We start from the raw sequence: 21,275 nt of genomic DNA on the forward strand, positions 1-21,275 counted from the left end.
CATGTTTACAAGAAACAAAATTGACAGACACAGAACATGCAAAACTCAAACAGCAATGGGTGGGTGATTGTTACTTCTCTTCATCAGGGAATAGGAAAAGTGGAGTAGTTGTCCTGGTTGGGAAGGGACTGCCATGTCAAACAAAACTGATATATAAGGACACAGAGGGACGGATTGTTTTACTACATATTAACTACCAGGGGCAAAACTTTTACCTGTGCACAGTTTATGGCCCAAATAATTATAACCCACACTTCTTTCAGTCTCTCATTGCGTTGGGAATGAAACACACTGATGCACCCTGGGTGTGGGCAGGTGATTTCAATCAAGTGCAGGACCCTACACTAGACAGACTCTCCACCCAGGCGACTCCAGGGGTGGGAAGGGGGAGAGGACTACCGATACTTTGCGATCAACTACATCTGACAGACGCATGGAGATCCCTACACCCCACCACCAAAGACTATACTCACCAATCCAAGGCCCACCAATCGTGGTCTAGGATAGATTACATCTTGATATCTACCTCGTGGTTCTTTAAAGTCCATATGGCAGCAATAGGCCCAATGGTGATATCGGATCACGCTATGATCTGGATTGACTTGGAGCTCTCGGGGGGGATCCCAGGGGGTGGACGCTGGAAATTTCCCTCATACCTATACCAGGATTCCCAATTTAAAGAATATTTAATTAAGAAATGGCAATTTTATGTTGATACGAATTTAGACACTTGTGAATCACCAATAATATTCTGGGAGGCCTCTAAGGCAGTCATGAGGGGGCATGTGATAGCATATATGAGTGCTAGGAAGAAACGCCTAGCCTCGAGTATTCTGAGACTAGAAAGAGAATATGGATCAGCAAGGAGGAGATATTTATTACACCCAAACGAGTCCAATAGGGAGCTGATGTCTGCGGCCCAGGTAGCACTGAATTCCCTTATACATGCTCAGGCGTTGAAACAACTAATGGTTAGACGCCTGAACTTTCAGCGCTTTGGAAATAAGTCGGGTAAACTTTTAGCGAGAATAGCAAGAGCAAACATGCCAAGACACTTCATACCAGCAGTTGTGAATTATAAGGGTAAGAAAGTAACTCAGCCGCAGGAGATTGCACAAACATTCCATACTTACTTCACGGACATATTTGCTGCACAGGAGCGATTTCAGGGCCCACTAACACGAGACTATTTGGAGGATGCCAGAATGCCCAAATTAACGGAGGGGGCACAACGGGCGTTGACAGCTCCAATAAGAGCGCAGGAGGTTTGTAGAGTCCTGAGATCGCTGTGTCTGGGTTCCGCACCGGGGGCAGATGGGCTCTCTAATGAATACTATCGGTTGTTGACGCAGGAAGTGACTGGGCCCCTGGTGGAATACTTTGATGCGGTAGTGGACCGGGGGTTCTTCTCGCCTGGAGAGAATACTGCCTTAATAACACTAATCCCGAAGCCAGATAAACCACAGGACCAGGTTGAGGCATATCGACCCATATCACTACTAAATGTAGACATTAAAGTACTGTCTCGGGTGCTGGCAGACAGGCTGATGATATATATACCTAACCTTATTGGAGAACACCAAGTAGGGTTTGTGAGAGGGAGACAGGCCACACAACATGTGCGCAGGGTGCTACTAGCAGAGGCATATGGGCAGAACACGGGAGACCCACTATTATTGGTAAGTCTAGATGCCGCTAAGGCCTTTGATAAGGTAAACTGGGATTATTTGTTTGAGGTGCTAGAATACATCGGGTTGGGGGGCTGGTACCTAGAGGCGGTGAAAGCATTGTATAAGGATACCCAGGCAGAGATATTAATAAACGGAACTAGATCTGCCTCCCTTCGAGTGGAGCGAGGGGTTCGACAGGGCTGCCCGATGTCACCATTATTGTTTTTAGTATATCTCGAACCTCTACTCCGTACTATTCTGTTAGACCAAGAGATACAGGGGGTAACCCTATATAGGGAAAGTATTAAAATACTAGCCTTTGCAGACGATATGTTTCTTACTCTCACTCACCCAAGAGCATCAGTAGAGAGACTGTTGGAGGTGATAGATGAGTTCAGCTTCTTCTCTGGGTTACAACTCAACCTGCAAAAATCACTAGCTCTGCCAATACCAACGACGCTGAGCTCAGAGTGGGAGGGACATTTTCCATTTCAATGGGCTACAGAACGCTTAAAATATTTAGGGATTATTATCACGGCAGACATAGCCAATGTATACCGAGAAAACATAGACCCATTGAGGAGACGTACACAAGAGCTCTTACAGGGGTGGCAGGGACTACCATTGTCTTTACAAGGTAGAATTGCATTATACAATATGTTCATATTCCCCAAATGGACATATGTATTTCAAATGATCCCTGCAGTGTTGGGGTACAAAGAGGAGAGGTGGCTCCACAAAGCATTGAAAAGGTTCTTGTGGCAGGGTAAGAGAGCACGTATAGGGCTTAAACAATTAATGAAAACACACAAGAAGGGAGGTTTGGGGTTGCTGGACCTAAAACTGTTCACGATAGCTAGTAGTGCTAGATATCTGTCAGATTGGTTCCGCACAAAAGAGTTTTACTCATGTACGGGGGTGGAAACAACATTAATGGCTCCCTTAAATTTTGCATACTGGCTACACGCTCCGTCGGTTGAATTGCCCACGGTGGGAGCGTATGGTCACATAATCAACCCCCTGCGGAAAGTGTGGCGCTGGATGTGTAAAGCCTTTACATGGAATAGTGCGGCCTCACCCCTGCTTCCCTTGAGGGGTAATCTGGCCTTCCCCGAGGGGGGAACATCTAAGCTATTTCAGAGATGGACCGCCCGGGGAATACAATATCTATTCCAGGTAGTCACAGAAAGGGGGACCCCTAAAACCTTTCAAAGTATGTGTGATGAGTTTGGGTTAGATCAGGGGGACTACTTTGCTTACCTACAGATTAATCACTATTTAAAGACCCTACCGGGCCAGGGCCTGACTCAGGATATATGGGACACTATGAATGACTTTTTAGGTCTGGAGGCGCAGTTGAAAATACCTTTGAAATACTTTCACCGTACCCTGCGGGATTTGCAGGAAGCAAACGACTGTACTAAAGTGTCAACCCTCTGGCAAACAGAACTACAGTGGAAGATAGATCCGGGACAGTTGGCAATTTGCCTATCTACAGTACATAAAGTAACAGAGAATGCAATCTGGAGAGAAATGCAATACAAATTTGTTATGCGAATGTATATATCGCCTCACCGAGCCTATAGAGCAACTTTGAAACAGACTGATGATTGCCAAAAATGCGGGAGAGTCGGGGCCACCTTGGGACACATGTTTTGGGCCTGCCCCCTGGTGAAACAGTTTTGGACAGAGCTGGGACTTAAAATTTCACAGATGTGGAAAGTCCGGTGGCGCCCCTCTCCGGGTCAACTGTTTGATAAGTTCATTGTGCAAGGACAATCGCCTGAAGGCTTAAGGGCGTTCTTGAAGCGTACTGTCTTGATGGGAAAGCGAACAATTTTACAACTATGGCTGCAAAAAGAGGGGCCGAGTGTTTCACAGTGGAGAGGAACCATGATGCAATGTTGTATGCTGGAAAAAAGAGGAGTTGGAGACCTAGCCTCAAGAAGGGGAGACGGCTTTTGCAAGATCTGGGCTCCATATTGGGACACCCTGACACCAGTTGCAAGAAGCAGACTTCTAAACTGTTAAAAACTGAGTCCACCAGCCGAACAATAGAAAGCTCCTAAGAATGGGAGGGAGGGAGGGGAGGACTGGGGGGGGGGGGGGGGGGGTGGGAGGGGGGGGAAAAGAGGGGGAAAACGTTAGCAACAGATGAGAATGTTTTGAGTGTACAGATGGTGCCAATCACAAAATGTTATTATTGTGTTGGAATGTTTATTATTGTTGCAATAAACAAGATTAATTAAAAAAAAAAATGAGCCAGATTGACTTGGGGTTCTAGAGAAATTAAGCCCCAGAAAAACAATCCAATGTATTTCTATGGGCGAGGGAGTAAGATCGATAAATTGAAACATAGCTGCTAACAAATTGCTCCTTTCAAACTGTCCCAGCCTGCTCGCAAACATATAAACAAACACAAACATATATGCACACACACTGGCATAGAAAAATGTATACACAGATGTACACACATAGGCCCTCATGATCAAAAGCAAACTCCGGCGCTAGAGGCTTTTAACACCATACTAGCGCCGGAGTTTGCTGCCGACCCATGATCAGAGCCCTCGAGCGCCTGAAACAACGCACTTGAGGGCTCTTAGCGCAAGTAGCATGCAAGTGCATGCTAAACAGAGCTTCTAGCGCAATTAGCTTGCAAATGCACGCTAATCAGCACTTAATGCATTCATCCCCAATGATCAGCGTCCAGCATGCCAAAGATTGGGTCGCTGGCCGCGGCAAAATCAATGCCAGCTCCGAGCTGGCGTTAGACTTTGTGGATCATTGGGGAGGAATGGTGAGCCCTGTCCAGCATGCAGTTGCATGCTGGCAGGCCCCCGTTCCCCTCCAAAGCAAACACGAACAGGGGGCTGGAGGTCCGGTGGACCTCCGGTCCCCCCGACGATCCCACCCCTCCCCCATGTTCAGAGAGGGCTGGAGATCTGGTGGGTCTCCAGCCTCCCCCCCAAACCCCCAGAAATCGTGAAGTGGCCGCCTCCGGCCAAAGGCTCTCCCACCCTCCCATCCATCGACAGGGGTGGGGGCTGGAGGTCCGGTGGGTCTCCAGCCCTCCAAGCCCCCAGAAATCATTGAGTGGCCGCCTCCGGCTAAAGGCTCTCCCACCCTCCCATCCATCGATGGGGGGGTGGGGCTGGAGGTCCACCGGACCTCCAGTCCACCTCAACTCCTCCCCCCCAGCGTTCTCCTTTGAATACCTGGTGGTCCATGGTGACAACCCCCCCTCCCGGCCCCCCTACCTTTCGTTGGAGGAGGGACGCAGCCTGCCTACCTCCCTCCTCTTCCAGTTGACGCCGCTGCAAAATGGCAGCGCCCAGCCCCACCCATTGCATCCTGGGATGCGTTGGGTGGGGCTACAGACCATGGCAGGGAATCGCTCCCTTGCATGGTCTGTAGTCCTGCCCAGCGCATCCCAGGATGCAATGGGCAGGGCTGGGCGCCGCCATTTTGCAGTGGCGTCGACTGGAAGAGGAGGGAGGCAGGCAGGCTGCGTCCCTCCTCCAACGAAAGGTAGGGGGGCTGGGAGGGGGGGTTGTCACCACGGACCACCAGGTATTCAAAGGAGAACGCTGGGGGGGAGGAGTTGGGGTGGACTGGATGTCCACCGGACCTCCAGCCCCCACCCTGTTGATGGATGGGAGGGTGGGAGAGCCTTTGGCTGGAGGCGGCCACTCCACGATTTCTGGGGGTTTGGGGGCTGGAGACCCATCGGACCTCCAGCCCCCCCCCCCCCCCCCCCATTGCTGGGTGGGAGGGTGTGAGAGCGTTTGGCTGGAGGCGGCCACTTCACGATTTCTGGGGGTTTGGGGGGGGGGGCTGGAGACCCACCGGATGTCCAGCCCTCCCTGAACATGGAAGGGGTGGGATCGTCGGGGGGACTGGACCTCCAGCCCCCCCCCCCCCCCGTCGCTGGGTGGGCGGGTGGGAGAGAGTTTGGCCACAATGTTTTCTGGGGGTTTGTAGGGGGGGGGGGCTGGAGACACACCGGAGCTCCAGCCCTCGTTGTTTGGGCCTCAGCAGGCTGTTTGACAGGTTTGGGCTTTTGACAGCCCAGACCTGTCAAACAAGTGTGGGAGGATTGTGCTGAGCGCATGCTCAGGCACAATTCTCCCGCACTTCTACATGATAATCAAAGATAATAGTGCTGCTTAGATTTGCATGCATTATCTTTGATCATCGATGCAGAAAAGCCCTGCGCTGTCCCAGCGCTATTTTTAGAGTGCTGTTCGGAACAGCGCAGGGCTTTGGATCATCTGGGCCATAGACACACAGATATACACACACATCCACAGAAGTTGGAGATAATTCCATAAGGTATGCTCCATGTGCTTTCTCCATCACACAACACCTACTTCTGCCACACTCTTATCCCTACTTGGCTCCCTCATTGTGATTAAGATTTCAAATTCTTAGTTGTAAATTCTGTGAAACATAGTGAATGAACTGTATAAATTATCAAGTGTTCGCTATGTAAAGTGACTTATTCCAGACGTGAGCCCCTTGAGCCCAGACCGAGGCCTAGTATAGGATTTAGGCCAAGGCCTAGGGTGGACCGAACAGGCCCTACTCACCACCCCAGCCACCAAACCCCGCACACTCACAACAGCCAACAGGCACCATCAGAAAGGGGAAGATAGAGCATTCAGGCGGGCCTCATGGCCAATCTGGAACCCACTCATGCAGAGACCAAGCAAGTGGGCCTCACTGCTGACCGGGAACCGAGTCACACTCTGGGAAGGGAGAAAGAATAACAAGGGTTCCACATGGAACTGGGTCACAAGCAGTGCACACAGTGCAGAGTAGAATCACAAAGGAAAGTGTGAGAGGCAGAAGCCTCTAAAGGAATACAAGGCTGTGCCACAGGCGAACAACAATACAGGAAGCCCCAGAAGGAAACACTCTAGGCTTATACTACACAGCACTCAAGGAAAAAGGAAACCAATTATAGGAATACACTCTGGGTAGAACCATTTAGCACACAAGGGAACTAGGCTGTACCTATAGCATACAACAATACAGGGAGTCCCCACAAGGGAATACACTGGGCTGTCTATACAGCATACAAAAGGGAAAGGGAGAACTACCTAAGGAATACACACTAGGCTGAACCATTCAGCACACAAAAGAACTAGGCTGTACCTACAGCATACAACGTTACAGGGAACACACTAGGCTGAATATACAGCATACAAAGGGAAAGGGAGAACTACCTGGCGGAAATCTCGGGCCCTTGCTGATTTCTTACACTTTAAGTTCATGCTGACCTCCTTCCAATCTGCTCTTTTACGTGCCAAACAGGATTATTATATCCAACTGACCAACTCTCTTGGCTCTAATCCTCGACTTCTCTTCACCACATTGAACTCTCTCCTCAAGGTTCCCCCTTCATTATCTCCTCAGACCCTTGCTGAATTCTTTCACAACAAGGTTCAAAAGATAAACCTTGCTTTCTCTACCTCACCAGCTCTCCCTCCACTAGTCCGTTCCCCTCTCTCTCCTTCCCCTCATTCCCTTTCCTCCTTTCCTGAAGTTACTATTGAGGAAACTACACTTCTCCTTTCTTCCTCAAAATGTACCACCTGTTCCTCTGATCCCATTCCCACCCACCTTCTTAATGCCATCTCTCCTACTCTTATTCCTTTTATCTGTCACATTCTCAACCTCTCACTTTCTACTGCGACTGTCCCTGCTGCCTTTAAACATGCTGTGGTCACACCTCTCCTTAAGAAGCCTTCACTTGACCCTACTTGTCCCTCTAATTACCGACCCATCTCCCTCCTTCCTTTTCTCTCCAAATTACTTGAGCGTGCTGTTCACTGCCGCTGCCTTGATTTTCTCTCCTCACATGCTATTCTTGACCCACTACAATCTGGTTTTCGCCCTCTCCACTCAACTGAAACTGCGCTTACTAAAGTCTCCAATGACCTATTACTGGCTAAATCCAGAGGTCAATATTCCATCCTCATTCTTCTTGATCTTTCCGCTGCTTTTGACACTGTCGATCACAGCATACTTCTCGATACCCTGTCCTCACTTGGATTCCAGGGCTCTGTCCTTTCCTGGTTCTCTTCCTACCTCTCCCTCCGCACCTTTAGTGTTCACTCTGGTGGATCCTCTTCTACTTCTATCCCTCTGCCTGTCGGCGTACCTCAGGGTTCTGTTCTTGGTCCCCTCCTCTTTTCTATCTACACTTCTTCCCTTGGTTCATTAATCTCATCCCATGGCTTTTCCTACCATCTCTATGCTGATGACTCCCAAATCTACCTTTCTACCCCTGATATCTCACCTTGCATCCAAACCAAAGTTTCAGTGTGCTTGTCTGACATTGCTGCCTGGATGTCTCAACGCCACCTGAAATTAAATATGACCAAAACCGAGCTTCTCATTTTCCCCCCCAAACCCACCTCCCCGCTCCCCCCGTTTTCTATTTCTGTTGATGGCTCTCTCATTCTCCCTGTCTCCTCAGCTCGAAACCTTGGGGTCATCTTTGACTCTTCTCTCTCCTTCTCTGCTCATATCCAGCAGACCGCCAAGACCTGTCGTTTCTTTCTTTACAACATCCGTAAAATCCGCCCCTTTCTTTCCGAGCACTCTACCAAAACCCTCATCCACACCCTTGTCACCTCTCGTTTAGACTACTGCAATCTGCTTCTTGCTGGCCTCCCACTTAGTCACCTCTCCCCTCTCCAGTCGGTTCAAAACTCTGCTGCCCGTCTCATCTTCCGCCAGGGTCGCTTTACTCATACTACCCCTCTCCTCAAGACCCTTCACTGGCTCCCTATCCGTTTTCGCATCCTGTTCAAACTTCTTCTACTAACCTATAAATGTACTCACTCTGCTGCTCCCCAGTATCTCTCCACACTCGTACTTCCCTACACCCCTTCCCGTGCACTCCGCTCCATGGATAAATCCTTCTTATCTGTTCCCTTCTCCACTACTGCCAACTCCAGACTTCGCGCCTTCTGTCTCGCTGCACCTTACGCCTGGAATAAACTTCCTGAGCCCCTACGTCTTGCCCCATCCTTGGCCACCTTTAAATCTAGACTGAAAGCCCACCTCTTTAACATTGCTTTTGATTCGTAACCACTTGTAACCACTCGCCTCCACCTACCCTCCTCTTCCTTCCCGTTCACATTAATTGATTTGATTTGCTTACTTTATTTATTTTTTGTCTATTAGATTGTAAGCTCTTTGAGCAGGGTCTGTCTTTTTTCTATGTTTGTGCAGCGCTGCGTATGCCTTGTAGCGCTATAGAAATGCTAAATAGTAGTAGTAGTAGTAGTAATATACAAAGCTGACCCCACAACCCCCAAGGGAAAAAGGGAACTGCTAAAGGGGAAAAACAGGGCAGAGCACTCAGCAGACAAAGACAGAGGAAGCTGCCTTGACACACACAGACCAGAAAAGGAATGTTGTCGTATACAGGAGACAGCTACAGCAAACAAAGAGAACTAAAACAAACAAACAAGAGCAAAATACAAGGACAGGGGGAGGTAGAACCACAGGGGGCAGAGCAGAAGCTCAGCACAACAAAGGGAACAAGGAGGGAGAAAAAGTTAAACAAACAAACTAAAACGACTCAAGGCACAGGCTTACCCCAGACAGCACTAGTTAGAGAAAGAGAAAGCAAACAAGGTGTGGGGAGTGAGGCAATCAGGCTCATGCTGGGAGAACCCAGCATGCATGCACGAGCACACATACACATAGAATAAGTTCAAGTAGAGAGACTAAACTCCAACATGCACAGCACACAAGCGACCAAGCGCAGACTGGCTTCAGCAAGCAATCAGAGCAATCAAACGCCAAAGCAATGATTGCAGGGGAAAGGCAGGCTTAAATGGATCAGCCTTCTGACGTCTGCTGGCTCAGCCCCTGGCAAGCCAATCAGGAGTGAGTCCCAAACATTCCCCTGCCTATCCAGCAGAATCATAACAGTGACATCTAGTTATCAGTGTAGTCTGCTACTGGTTGCTATGTTTACGGCCACCTAGTGGTAGAAAAGCATGCCAATACCTGTTGCCTTGCTACAATGGCACCCTGTGGCTAAAACATATAGGTTTGGCTTCTGTAAATGGTGACAAACTCCAGTGCTGAAAAAATCAGCACTGAACAATATTCTATAATAGGCATTCTGGATTGGTGCTCTTTATAGAATAGTGCATAGCACCAGTATCTGCACTCAACTTTGGGCGCGAGGAGTTACAACAACAGAAACCAGGTGTAAATCCCAGCACACAAATTGGGAGCAGATCCACACCATTCTATAACACTGAGCACATTTTATCCGTAGATAATTTTGTGGACAAAGGTGCAGATTTTGAAGATGATCCGTTCTTTGATTGGGAGCCAGTGTAACTTTTCTCGGAGGGGTTTAGCACTTTCGAAGTGTGATTTACCAAATATCAGCCTGGCAGTTGTGTTTTGAGCGGTCTGGAGTTTTTTTTTGTGAGTTGTTCTTTACATCCCGCATAGATTGCGTTGCAGTAGTCTGCATGGCTTAGGTTGTGGGTTTGTACTTGTTATGTGGAGATGAGAGGATGAGGCAGTGTGTTTTTTCAGTGTTCAGTTTCAGTTGGAAAGAATTTGCCCAGGAGTCCATGATATTCAGGCCGTCATTGATTTAATTAGTTATTTCTGTTAAGTTCTGACTGAAGGGAATGTAGATTGTGATGTCATCTGCATAGATGAACGGATTGAGGCCTCGGTTGGATAGGGACTTTGCCAGTGGGATCATCATCATGTTGAAGAGTATTGATGATAATGGTGATCCTTGAGGCAGAGCCGTAGCGAGGGGAGCTGACACCCGGGGCGGGTCGCCGCCCCCGGGTGCAGCACGGCGCATACCTCCCCCCCCCTGGAGCGCATACCTGCGGCGAGGGACAGGCGGGAGGGCCGATCTGCCACAACTGCACATTGCTGGGGTGTGTCGGCTCCGCGCTGGTGCACTGCTCTCTCTGTCCAGGAACAGGAAGTAACCTGTTCCGGGGCAGAGAGGGCAGTGCACCAGCGCGGAGCCGACACCCCCCAGCGGCGTGCACCCGGGGCGGACCCCCCGCCCCCCCTTCCTACGCCACTGCCTTGAGGTACTCCACAGGTAGCTTTCCACGGTGGTGATATGTTTGAGTTTGATTTTACTCGGTAAGTTCTGGTGGTTAGAAAACCCTTTTTCCAGTTAAGTACATTTCCATCAATCCCGAAGTGGCCAAGGAGTCTTAGTAGTATATTGTGGTTTACCATGTCGAATGCACTCGACATGTCGAATTGGAGGAGAAGTATACTTTTACCTGTGGCTACTTCTTGCTTGAATTTGGCCAACAGCATGACTAGGACAGTTTCAGTACTGTGGTGGGGACGGAATCCCGACTGTGAGTCGTGTAACATAGTAGATGACGGCAGAAAAAGACCTGCACGGTCCACCCAGTCTGCCCAACAAGATAAACTCACATGTGCCATTTTTTGTGTATACCTTACCTTGATTTGTACCTGTCTTTTTCAGGGCACAGACCCTATAAGTCTGGCCAGCACTATCCCCGCCTCCCAACCACCAGCCCTGCCTCCCACCACCGGCTAAGCTTCTGGGGATCCTTTCCTTCTGAGCAGGATTCCTTTAGGTTTATCCCACGCATGTTTGAATTCCGTTACCGTTTTCCTCTCCACCACCTCATCCACCACTCTCTCCGTGAAAAAATACTTCCTGACATTTTTCTTGAGTCTGCCCCCCTTCAGTCTCATTTCATGTCCTCTAGTTCTACCGAGCTGTTTGGTCACCAAGCTCTCCATCAGTTTGACTACTAGTGGGATAGACGCAACTGGGCGGTAATTGGTTAGGTCGTTTGTGTTTTTCTTAACGTCTTTTGGTATTGGGGTGAGTAGGATGTTGCCATATTCCTCGGGGAAGAGACCTTGTTGTAGCATGAAGTTTAGATGGGATGTGAGATCTAATATGAAGTGGTCAGGGGCGGATTTGAGTAGATGACTGGGACATATGTCCAGTTTGCAGTGAGTGTTGGCAAACCTATGAGTCGTTTTTGTAACTGATTCAGTGGTGAGGAGAGTAAATGTTGTCCAGTTGCGGTCAGCTGGGCATCCACCCGGGATTAGGTAAAGGTCGTTGAAGAAGATTTCGATGTCATTGTTGTACTGAGGAAGTGTGCTGCGTAATTTTATTATTTTTTCGTTAAAGTAGTTAGCAAGTTTGTCTGTGGGTGGGATGTCTGTGTTGGTTGTGGTGATAGGGGTGGTGTCTAATAACTTACTTACAAGTTGAAATGCCCTCCCTTACTTATCTTTACCATTCATCTGTATCTGTTCCAGTGGCGTAGCGGGGGGGGGGGCTGCCACCCGGGGCGGGGCGGGGCGGTTCGCCATTGCACCCCCCCCGGGTGTAGCACGATGACATCCCACACCCTCCTCCCCCCGACCAGCTCCCGCACCCTACCTTTAAAAAGAATGTCGGAATTCAAGGCGAGGCGCAGCCCCTTGCGCCTGCCCTGCACGTAAAAGAAATGTGGACCGTCGGGCCTTCTCTCGCTCTGTCTGTCCCGCCCTTGCGGAAATAGGAAGTTGCGTCAGCGGAGGGCGGGACAGATAGAGCGAGGGAAGGCCCGACGGTCCACATTTCTTTTACGTGCAGGGCAGGCGCAAGGCGCTGCGCCTCGCCTGGGATTCCGACATTCTTTTTAAAGGTAGGGTGCGGGAGCTGGTCGGGGGGGTGTCGATGCGCTGAGGGGGGGGGGAGCTGGCAGGGAGCACCCCCCCCCCGAGCTGACAACCGGGGCAGACCGCCCCTCCCGCCCCCCCTTGCTACGCCACTGATCTGTTCCAAGCATCCTGTCACAGTTTGGTTGACTACCATCTCTGCTGATATGTACATAAGTACATAAGTAGTGCCATACTGGGAAAGACCAAAGGTCCATCTAGCCCAGCATCCTGTCACCGACAGTGGCCAATCCAGGTCAAGGGCACCTGGCACGCTCCCCAAACGTAAAAACATTCCAGACAAGTTATACCTAAAAATGCGGAATTTTTCCAAGTCCATTTAATAGCGGTCTATGGACTTGTCCTTTAGGAATCTACCTAACCCCTTTTTAAACTCCGTCAAGCTAACCGCCCGTACCACGTTCTCCGGCAACGAATTCCAGAGTCTAATTACACGTTGGGTGAAGAAACATTTTCTCCGATTCGTTTTAAATTTACCACACTGTAGTTTCAACTCATGCCCTCTAGTCCTAGTATTTTTGGATAGCGTGAACAGTCGCTTCACATCCACCCGATCCATTCCACTCATTATTTTATACACTTCTATCATATCTCCCCTCAGCCGTCTCTTCTCCAAGCTGAAAAGCCCTAGCCTTCTCAGCCTCTCTTCATAGGAAAGTCGTCCCATCCCCACTATCATTTTCGTCGCCCTTCGCTGTACCTTTTCCAATTCTACTATATCTTTTTTGAGATACGGAGACCAGTACTGAACACAATATTCCAGGTGCGGTCGCACCATGGAGCGATACAACGGCATTATAACATCCGCGCACCTGGACTCCATATGCTATTCTAGGCATGCACCACTGTCTCAATATACAAGAATTTTCTCAAATTTCTTTTCATTCTCTCCCTCCTTCTTTCATATCATGAGCCATTGCTCATGAGTACTTTTTTTATATGCTACTTTTTTTTATTTATAACAAAATTTATATTACTTCTCAAGTAGAACACTTGACAACAGAAAATGCCATCTATTCCAAAAAACTATCAGTCAAAAACAAAAAGGAAATTCAAATATGGACATAGACAGCATAAACAACCTCAATAAAACAGAAAAAAAGAGAGGGACAAAGGAAAATGGAAAGGAGGAGAACCTATTCCAATATATTAGGAAAATAAACAGGAAATTTCTTCCAGAGGCTACAGTTACATTAACATTTATACACAGAAGATTAACTATTCTGTGTCCACCCCATTCACTATGAGAGAGGGCACTAGAGTCAGATCTGGCAGTTTCCTAGCCTCCACAAAATTACTTAAATGTCCGGGGTTAACAAAGGAATAAACCTTAGCTCCCAATTTTACAACACATTTACAAGGAAATTGTAGGAAATAAGTAGCTCTCAAGGCCAAAACTTCAGGTTTAAGAGCCATAAACACCTTTCTCCTCATTTGTATGGCCCTGGATAAATCAAGAAATACATGGATTTTTTGACCAAGAAACATTTGATCCTTAAAGCAAAAATACAAATGAAGAGCACAGAAATTATTTGGTTCCAAGACGGCAATTAAGGTGGCATTGGTGACAACCTCTCCAGAACTCTGCAAGAATTCTATTATGTTAAAATTCTGTTGAGACCCAACTTTATTGCCATCTTTCACTCTCAGGGTCTGAACAGAATCTCCAACATAACACTTTCTAGTAATAGGTGGAATAGAGTTCACAGTTATTTTCAGGACTTCAATTAAATATTTCTTAACATCTCCAAAGGTGACAGTATAGGTGACCTTGGAATGTTTAAAAATCTCAGATTCTGGTGTCTTTCATAGCTCCCCAAAGCCTCCAATTTTTTATGAGACACAAGATTGTCTTTCACTAAACCTGCCTGAATAGACTTCAGTTCTTGAATTGACCGCTCTAAATTTGAAATTCTCTCCTCTTGTTTCTTAACAGCCTCTCCATGGGTATGTATCTGTGTTTGAAGAGAGTGAGGACCTTCCAAAATTCTGTCAAAGTTCTGCAACATAGTACTTTCCAATGATCCAATGGCAGCCAGTACCTCTCTCAAGACTGTAAGTCCACCCACAGCAACCTGTCCCAAGAGTGCAAGTTGCCCAAACTCCTTCTCTCTCAGCTGAACAACTGGATCACCTCCATCAGCAGTCACTGCCACCTCCAGAGGAATCACCTAAGGAGAGGATATGCCAGTTCCTGCTGCACCATCGAGCAAGTTCATCACAGCTGCACTTCTGGCTTCAATGGCGTTCCCTTGCAACACTGAGCCGCCCACACTACCGGGTCTGGAAGGAGTCTTCGACGATCCTGGACTCAGTGTGGTGTCTAATGCTGCAGGAAAGGACTCTCCACTGCCCAGCTCCTTTGCCCGGTTTGCTACAGTAACCAAAGTTGCAAAGCCCGTCAGTGTCTGTTGTACCAGGTTTGGCACAGGTGAATCTGCAGATGGAAACATCCATACCTTGCCCTTGTGTTTCACCATCGCTATTCCCGCAGAAAACCGTTCCAAAATCCAGACGCTAAAGGAATGATGTTAACAAGCCTCCACTCTCAGCCTTCTTGCCCCTATTTGCTACCTTATTGAAGTGTGCTGGGTATTTGAATGTTTCTATGATATTCCCCTTTCTTCCTTACCTCCAAAAAATTCATCTCGAGTTCCTTATGCCTTCTTTGTACAGCATTCACTATATAAAGTATTTTAGTGGCTCCCTCTGATATAATTAACGTACAGGTCAATATTTAAACACCACAGTTGATATTTATTTGAACTATTGGTCATGGCATTTGAACATATACGCAAATATTCAGCACTGGCTGATATCCGGTTATCAGTGCTGAATATCCAACTATGGCAGCGACCATCATCATTATCTGGTCAGTAGTGATATGCAGTGCCACTATTCGGATAACAGGAAAGCATTTTATACTGCCCAGATAATTATTTAGATACTGGAGCTAAATATCACTGGTCTCAACATATATTCTGGTTCCACCCATGTTCCATCTTTGAACTGGCACAATCTGGATGGCTGTAGTAATTTGTTTCAGCAACATTATCCAGATAATGCCACTGAAAACCTGATGGCCCTGGTCAGCACTGCTTATCCAGGCTGTAGAACCTGCTACCTGGATAAGTAGTTTTGAATATCAGCCCAGTAGCATCTATGGTGGCTCATTCTCCTGCAAGTTCCAAATACGGTTGCTCAGGATACGATGAATATCATTATTTTATTAAAAGTTTCTTGAAAATTTGCTTTTAAAGTAGGTGTTACATTTATAAATAGATAAATAGATAAATGTATAAATAAATACATTATATAAAATTTGGGTTTGATATTCACAATAGTTTAACAGGACAGGAGAGACTCCTGCGTGGTCAAACTCTACTGAACTAGTCAGTACTGGATATTCAAAGGCACTTAACCGATTAGTTTTTCTGAATATCCCCGGTAACCAGCTATCCCCTACCTGGCTAGGTTACAGGTGGGTTGGAGACTAACCTGTGTTAGTGGGCATACCTGGATTTTCAATGTCAGGACCTATGCATACCCCAGCATTGAATATCCAGGGTTAGATTAGCCCGTGGCTGGAAGAGGTCTGCAAGTTGCTTACCGCCGCAAGCTGAATATTACCCCATTTATGAACAAATTTTCCCATATTCACCCTCCAGAATCCTAGGGTGGATCAAACCTTTAAAGCAGATCTAGTTTAGTAAACATTATACATTCTGAATACTGATTCAAATTGATTTATGTCTAATGGTCATACTTGTTAAATTTCCTGCTACAAGACTAAACTAATCCTCGTATGGTACATAAAGCAATACTCACCACTGTGACTCCTTGTCCTTGAAGGGACATAACACCCAAACCCCATAGTCCAATTGGATTACCCTAAAACAAGTTAAGAATGTAGTTCAGATTCTTTTCACTTCACTCTATGTATAAATAATCCTATAACTACAGATTCAAATGTCTTGTATTTGTATAGCACATATATTATAAATAAGGTTTCTATTCTTAAGTATTTATAGCTTGTAAATTTTAAGTATTTACTTTCCAGCTAATTAGGGATTCTTTGAGGGTATATAAAATTGATGTTTATTGATGTTTTTGTGATAATAACATAAGAATAGCCATACTGGGTCAGACCGATGGCCCATCTAGCCCAGTATCCTGCTTCCAACAGTGGCCAATTCAGGTCACAAGTACCTGGCAGAAACCCAATTAGTAGCAACATTCCACGCTACCAATCCCAGGGCAAACAGTGGCTTCTCTCAACTTTGCCAAGATGGGGGCATTTCTCAAGGAAGTGTTGGTTGGATAGGAACAGCTGAAGGAAGTAGAACAGCAGTGGGCGAAACTGAAAGCCGTTTTAAAGGCAACTAACCTTTATGTCAGAATATTACATAAGAGTAAGAGGAAAAGAAGGCTGCTCTGAATCTCAAATGCAGTAGCTGAAAAGGTAAGGGAAAGAAGATTAGCTTTCATAAGTTACAAGGGGACTCAGAAAGAGAAAGACAGGCAAAAATACCTCAAGCTAAGAAGCTGGAGAAGATGTCAGGAAAGTGAAGTGACAAATAGGAGAAAGATAGCCGATACAGAAAAATTGGGGGACAAGACTTTTTCAGATATATAAGTGACAGGACGACGTGCCAAAATAGGATTGTGAGGCTCAAAGCTGAGGGGGAGAAATATGTAGAAGCCAATAAGGATAAAGCTGAACTGCTTAACAATTATTTCTGTTCTGTGTTCACAGATGAAAGGCCGCGGGTAGGATGGCAGAAAACAAATGCTAAGGGGGATGGATGTGTGGTAGACTGGGAACGATTCTCAGAAGACTGTGTTCATGAGGAGCTAGCTAAACTAAAAGTAGACAAAGCGATGGGGCCTGATGGGATACATTCGAGAGTACTCAAGGAACTCTGAGATGTTCTGGTGGCTCTGCTGCTGACCTCTTCAATGCCTCATTAGAGTCTGAAGTGGTCCCGGAGGACTGGAGAAAAGCAGATGTGGTCCCTCTGCACAACAGCGGAAGTAAGGAGGAGGTTGGGAATTACAGACCGTCAGTCTGACCTCTGTGGTGAGTAAACTAATGGAAATGCTTCTAAAGCAAAGGATCATGAGGTTTCTCAAATCAAATGGACTTCAGGACCCAAGGCAGTATGGCTTCACTAGAGGCAGGTCATGTCAGACGAATCTGATTGATTTCTTTGACTGGGTGACCAAACAGTTGGACATAGGAGGGGTGCTAGATGTGATGTACTTGGATTTTAGCAAAGCATTTGACACGGTTCCACACAGGCGACTGATAAACTGAGTGCCCTTGGTATGGGACCTAAAGTGACTGACTGGGTTAAAAACTGGTTAAATGGGAGGAGACAGAGGGTAATGGTAAATGGAGCTTGCTCTGAGGAAAGGGATGTTATCAGTGGTGTGCTGCATGGATTGGTCCTCAGGCTGGCCCTTTTTAATATCTTTGTGTGTGATATTGCGGAAAGGCTGTCTGGTAAGATTTGTCTCTTTGCAGATGATACCAAACTCTGTAATATGGTGGACACCCCAGAGGATGTGGATGGCATGTGGAAGGATTTAGCAAAGCTTGACGACTGGTCTGAAAATTGGCAACTAAGATTTAATGCTAAGAAATGCAGGGTGTGCATTTGGGTTACAATAATCCAAGGGAGTGGTACAGTATAGGGGGTGAAGTTCTTTTGTGTATGGAAGAAGAGCGGGACTTGGGGGTGATTGTGTCCGAAGACCTTATGGTGTCCAAGCAGGAAGAAAAGGCGATGGTCAAAGCTAGAAAGATGCTTGGGTGCATAAGGAGAGGGAAACCAGCAGGAAAAAAGAGATGATAGTGCCCTTGTATAAGTATCTGGTGAGGCCCCATTTAGAGTACTGTGTGCAGTTCTGGGGATCGCACCCACGAAAAGATATAAAAGGATGGAGTTGGTCCAGAAGGCAGCTACCAAATTGGTAAATGGTCTCTCACATAAAACATATGGGGACAGGCTCATGGACCTCAACATGTATACGCTGGAAGAGAGGCAGGAGAGGGGGATATGATAGACACATTTAAATATCTCAGTGGAAATAATACACAGGAGGTGTGCCTTTTTCAAATGAAGGAAAACTCTGGAATGAGATGGTATAGGATGAAGTTAAGAGGAAATAGGCTTAGGAAGAATCTAAGGTGGTGGATGCGTGGAATAGCCTTCTGGTGGAGGTCATGGAGATGAGGACTGTGTCAGAATTTAAGAAAGCTTGGGACATGCATGTGGGAAGAGCTAGTGATTATAGAGGAAGGCCTTATCTGCCCGACGGTTGGACATTTGGAGGAGGCCCGTTAGAACCTGCACTACCTGGATCCCTTGGATTGATTGGGCAGCTGGACTTCTCTTCTGTGGCTGCTCTGTGCTTATGACGAAGGGGCCCGTTTCCTCCTGGTTTCCTGCCTTGAGTGTCCCGGCGAGTCAAGACCTGATTTAGGACTCCTGCTTTCTCTTCTTCTTCTTTTTGTTTTCTATTTCTACTTATGATATATTGTATTCTAACTCTCCCCCTCCTTCCCTTATTCCTCCGGTCCTTCTCTTCTGCCATTGTAACTGATTTATTTGTTCATTGTAAGCCGCTTAGCGGCTGCTCTGTGTGATAATAGGCGGGGTATAAATGATATAAATAAATAAATTATGATTCTATGTTTCTATGTCCATCTCAATAACAGACTGTGGACTTTTCCTCCAGGAACACATCCAAACTTTTTTTTAACCCAAGGATGCTAATCGCTGTTACCACATCATCCAGCAGTGAGTTCCAGAGCTTAAGTATTCTTTGAGTGAAAAAATATTTCCTTCTATTTGTTTTAAAACTATTTCCATGTAATTTCATTGAATGTCCCATGGTCTTTGGAGTGGAGGAGTAGCCTAGTAGTTAGTGCAGTGGACGTTGATCCTGGGGAACTGGGTTCGATTCCCACTGCAGCTGCTTGTGACTGTGGGCAAGTCTCTTAACCCTCCATTGCCCCAGGTACAAAATAAGTACCTGTATATATGTAAACCGCTTTGAATGTACTTGCAAAATACCACAGAAAGGCGGTAAATCAAGTCCCATTTCCCTTCCCCCCTTTGTAAAATCGATTCACTTCTACCCGTTCTACACCACTCAGAATTTTATAAAGCTCAGTCATGTCCCAAATCATACATCTCTTTTCCAAGCTGAAGAGCCCTAACCTCTTTAGCCTTTCCTCATATGGGAGGAGTTCCATCCCCTTTATCATTTTGTTAGCTCTTCTTTGAAACTTTTTGAATTCTGCTAGATCTTTTTTAAATACAGCGAACAGAATTGAACACAATCCTCAAGGTGAGATCGCATCATGGAGCGATACAGAGGCATTATAATATTCTTGGTCTTATTTTGCATCCCTTTCCTAATAATTCCTAGCATCCTGTTTGCTTTTTTGTTTGCCACCACACACTGGACAGAAGATTTCAGCGTATTGTCTACAATGACACCTAGATCTCTTTCTTGAATGCTGACTCCTAAGGTGGGCCCTAGCATCAAGTAACTATGATTCGGATTATTCTTCCCAAAATGCATCTTTTTGCATTTGTCCAAATTAAATTTAATCTGCCATCTGGATGCCCAGTCTTCAAGTTTCCTAAGGTCTTCCTGCAACTTTTCACAATCCACATGAGTTTTGACAAGTTTGAATAGTTTTGTGTCATCTGCAATCGTCACTTTGATTTCCAGATCATTTATAAGTATGTTAAAAAGCACTGGTCCCAGTACAGATCCCTGTGGCACTCCACTAGTCACCTTCCTCAAATGAGAAAAATGGCCATTTAACCCTACCCAATTTTCGATCCAATAACCAATTCCTAATCCATAGGAAAACATTACCTCTATCCCATGACTTTTTAATTTTCTCTGGAGCCTCTCATGAAGAACTTTGTCCAAAAATTTCTGAAAATCTAGATACACAACATCAACTGGCTCACCACTATCCACATGTTTATTCACGCCTTCAATGAAATGAAGCAAATTAGTGAGGTAAGACTTCCCTTAGCTGAACCCATGATGATTCTGTCCCATAAACATGTTTATCTACATATTCTGTAGTTTTATTCTTTATAATAGTTTCTATTATTTTGCCAGGCACTGAAGTCAGGCTTACCAGTCTAATTTCCCAAATCACCCTGGAACCCTTTTTTAAAAATTGGTGTTACATTGGCCACCCTCCATTCTTCAGATACTACAGATGATTTTAATGACAGGTTACAGATCACTAACAGCAGATCAATAATTTCATGTTTGAGTTCTTTTAGTACCCTGAGGTGTATATCATCCACTTCAGGTGATTTCCTCACAGGCTTTCTGCTTCTGATGTACCTGAATAAGGTGTTACTATGAGTTTTTTTTTCACTTCGGCAAGTTCTTTATATTCTCTTTTAGCCTTCTTTATCAATGTCTTGCATCTAGCTCAACAGTGCTTATGTTGCTTCTTATTTTCTTCATTCAGATCCTTTTTCCATTCTTTGAAGGATGCTGTTTTGCTCTAATAGCCACTTTCACTTCACCTTTTAACCATGCTGGCTGTCGTTTGATAATACATGGAATACATGCCTGCTTTAAAGTCCTAACCTTTGCAGACAATCCTTTTTAGCTTCTTTTTAACCATTTTCCTACATTTGCTACAGTAGATTTCCTTAGTGACTTCACTCCAGATAGTTCAAATTCGGTCATGTTATAATCAGTTTCTCAGCGGATCCAACACTGTTACCTCTCATACCATGCCCTGGATTCCACTAAGGACTAGATCTAAAATAGCTTCCCTTCTTGTCATTTCTTGGACCAGTTGCTCCAAGAAGC

General features: G+C 46.2%; 1 protein-coding gene across 1 annotated transcript in view; it reads right to left on the bottom strand.

Annotated features, from left to right (window-relative positions):
* The window catches only part of SEL1L2 (SEL1L2 adaptor subunit of ERAD E3 ligase), a 111,584-nt gene that overhangs the window by 52,275 nt on the left and 38,034 nt on the right, over positions 1-21,275 (bottom strand). The window contains exon 8 of the mRNA XM_030196347.1: positions 16,236-16,298. Within this exon, the coding sequence (XP_030052207.1) occupies positions 16,236-16,298 (63 nt within the window). The remainder of the gene's footprint in view (positions 1-16,235; positions 16,299-21,275) is intronic.

The sequence above is a fragment of the Microcaecilia unicolor genome, chromosome 3 (assembly GCF_901765095.1).
Source record: "Microcaecilia unicolor chromosome 3, aMicUni1.1, whole genome shotgun sequence".
Lineage (NCBI taxonomy): Eukaryota > Metazoa > Chordata > Amphibia > Gymnophiona > Siphonopidae > Microcaecilia > Microcaecilia unicolor.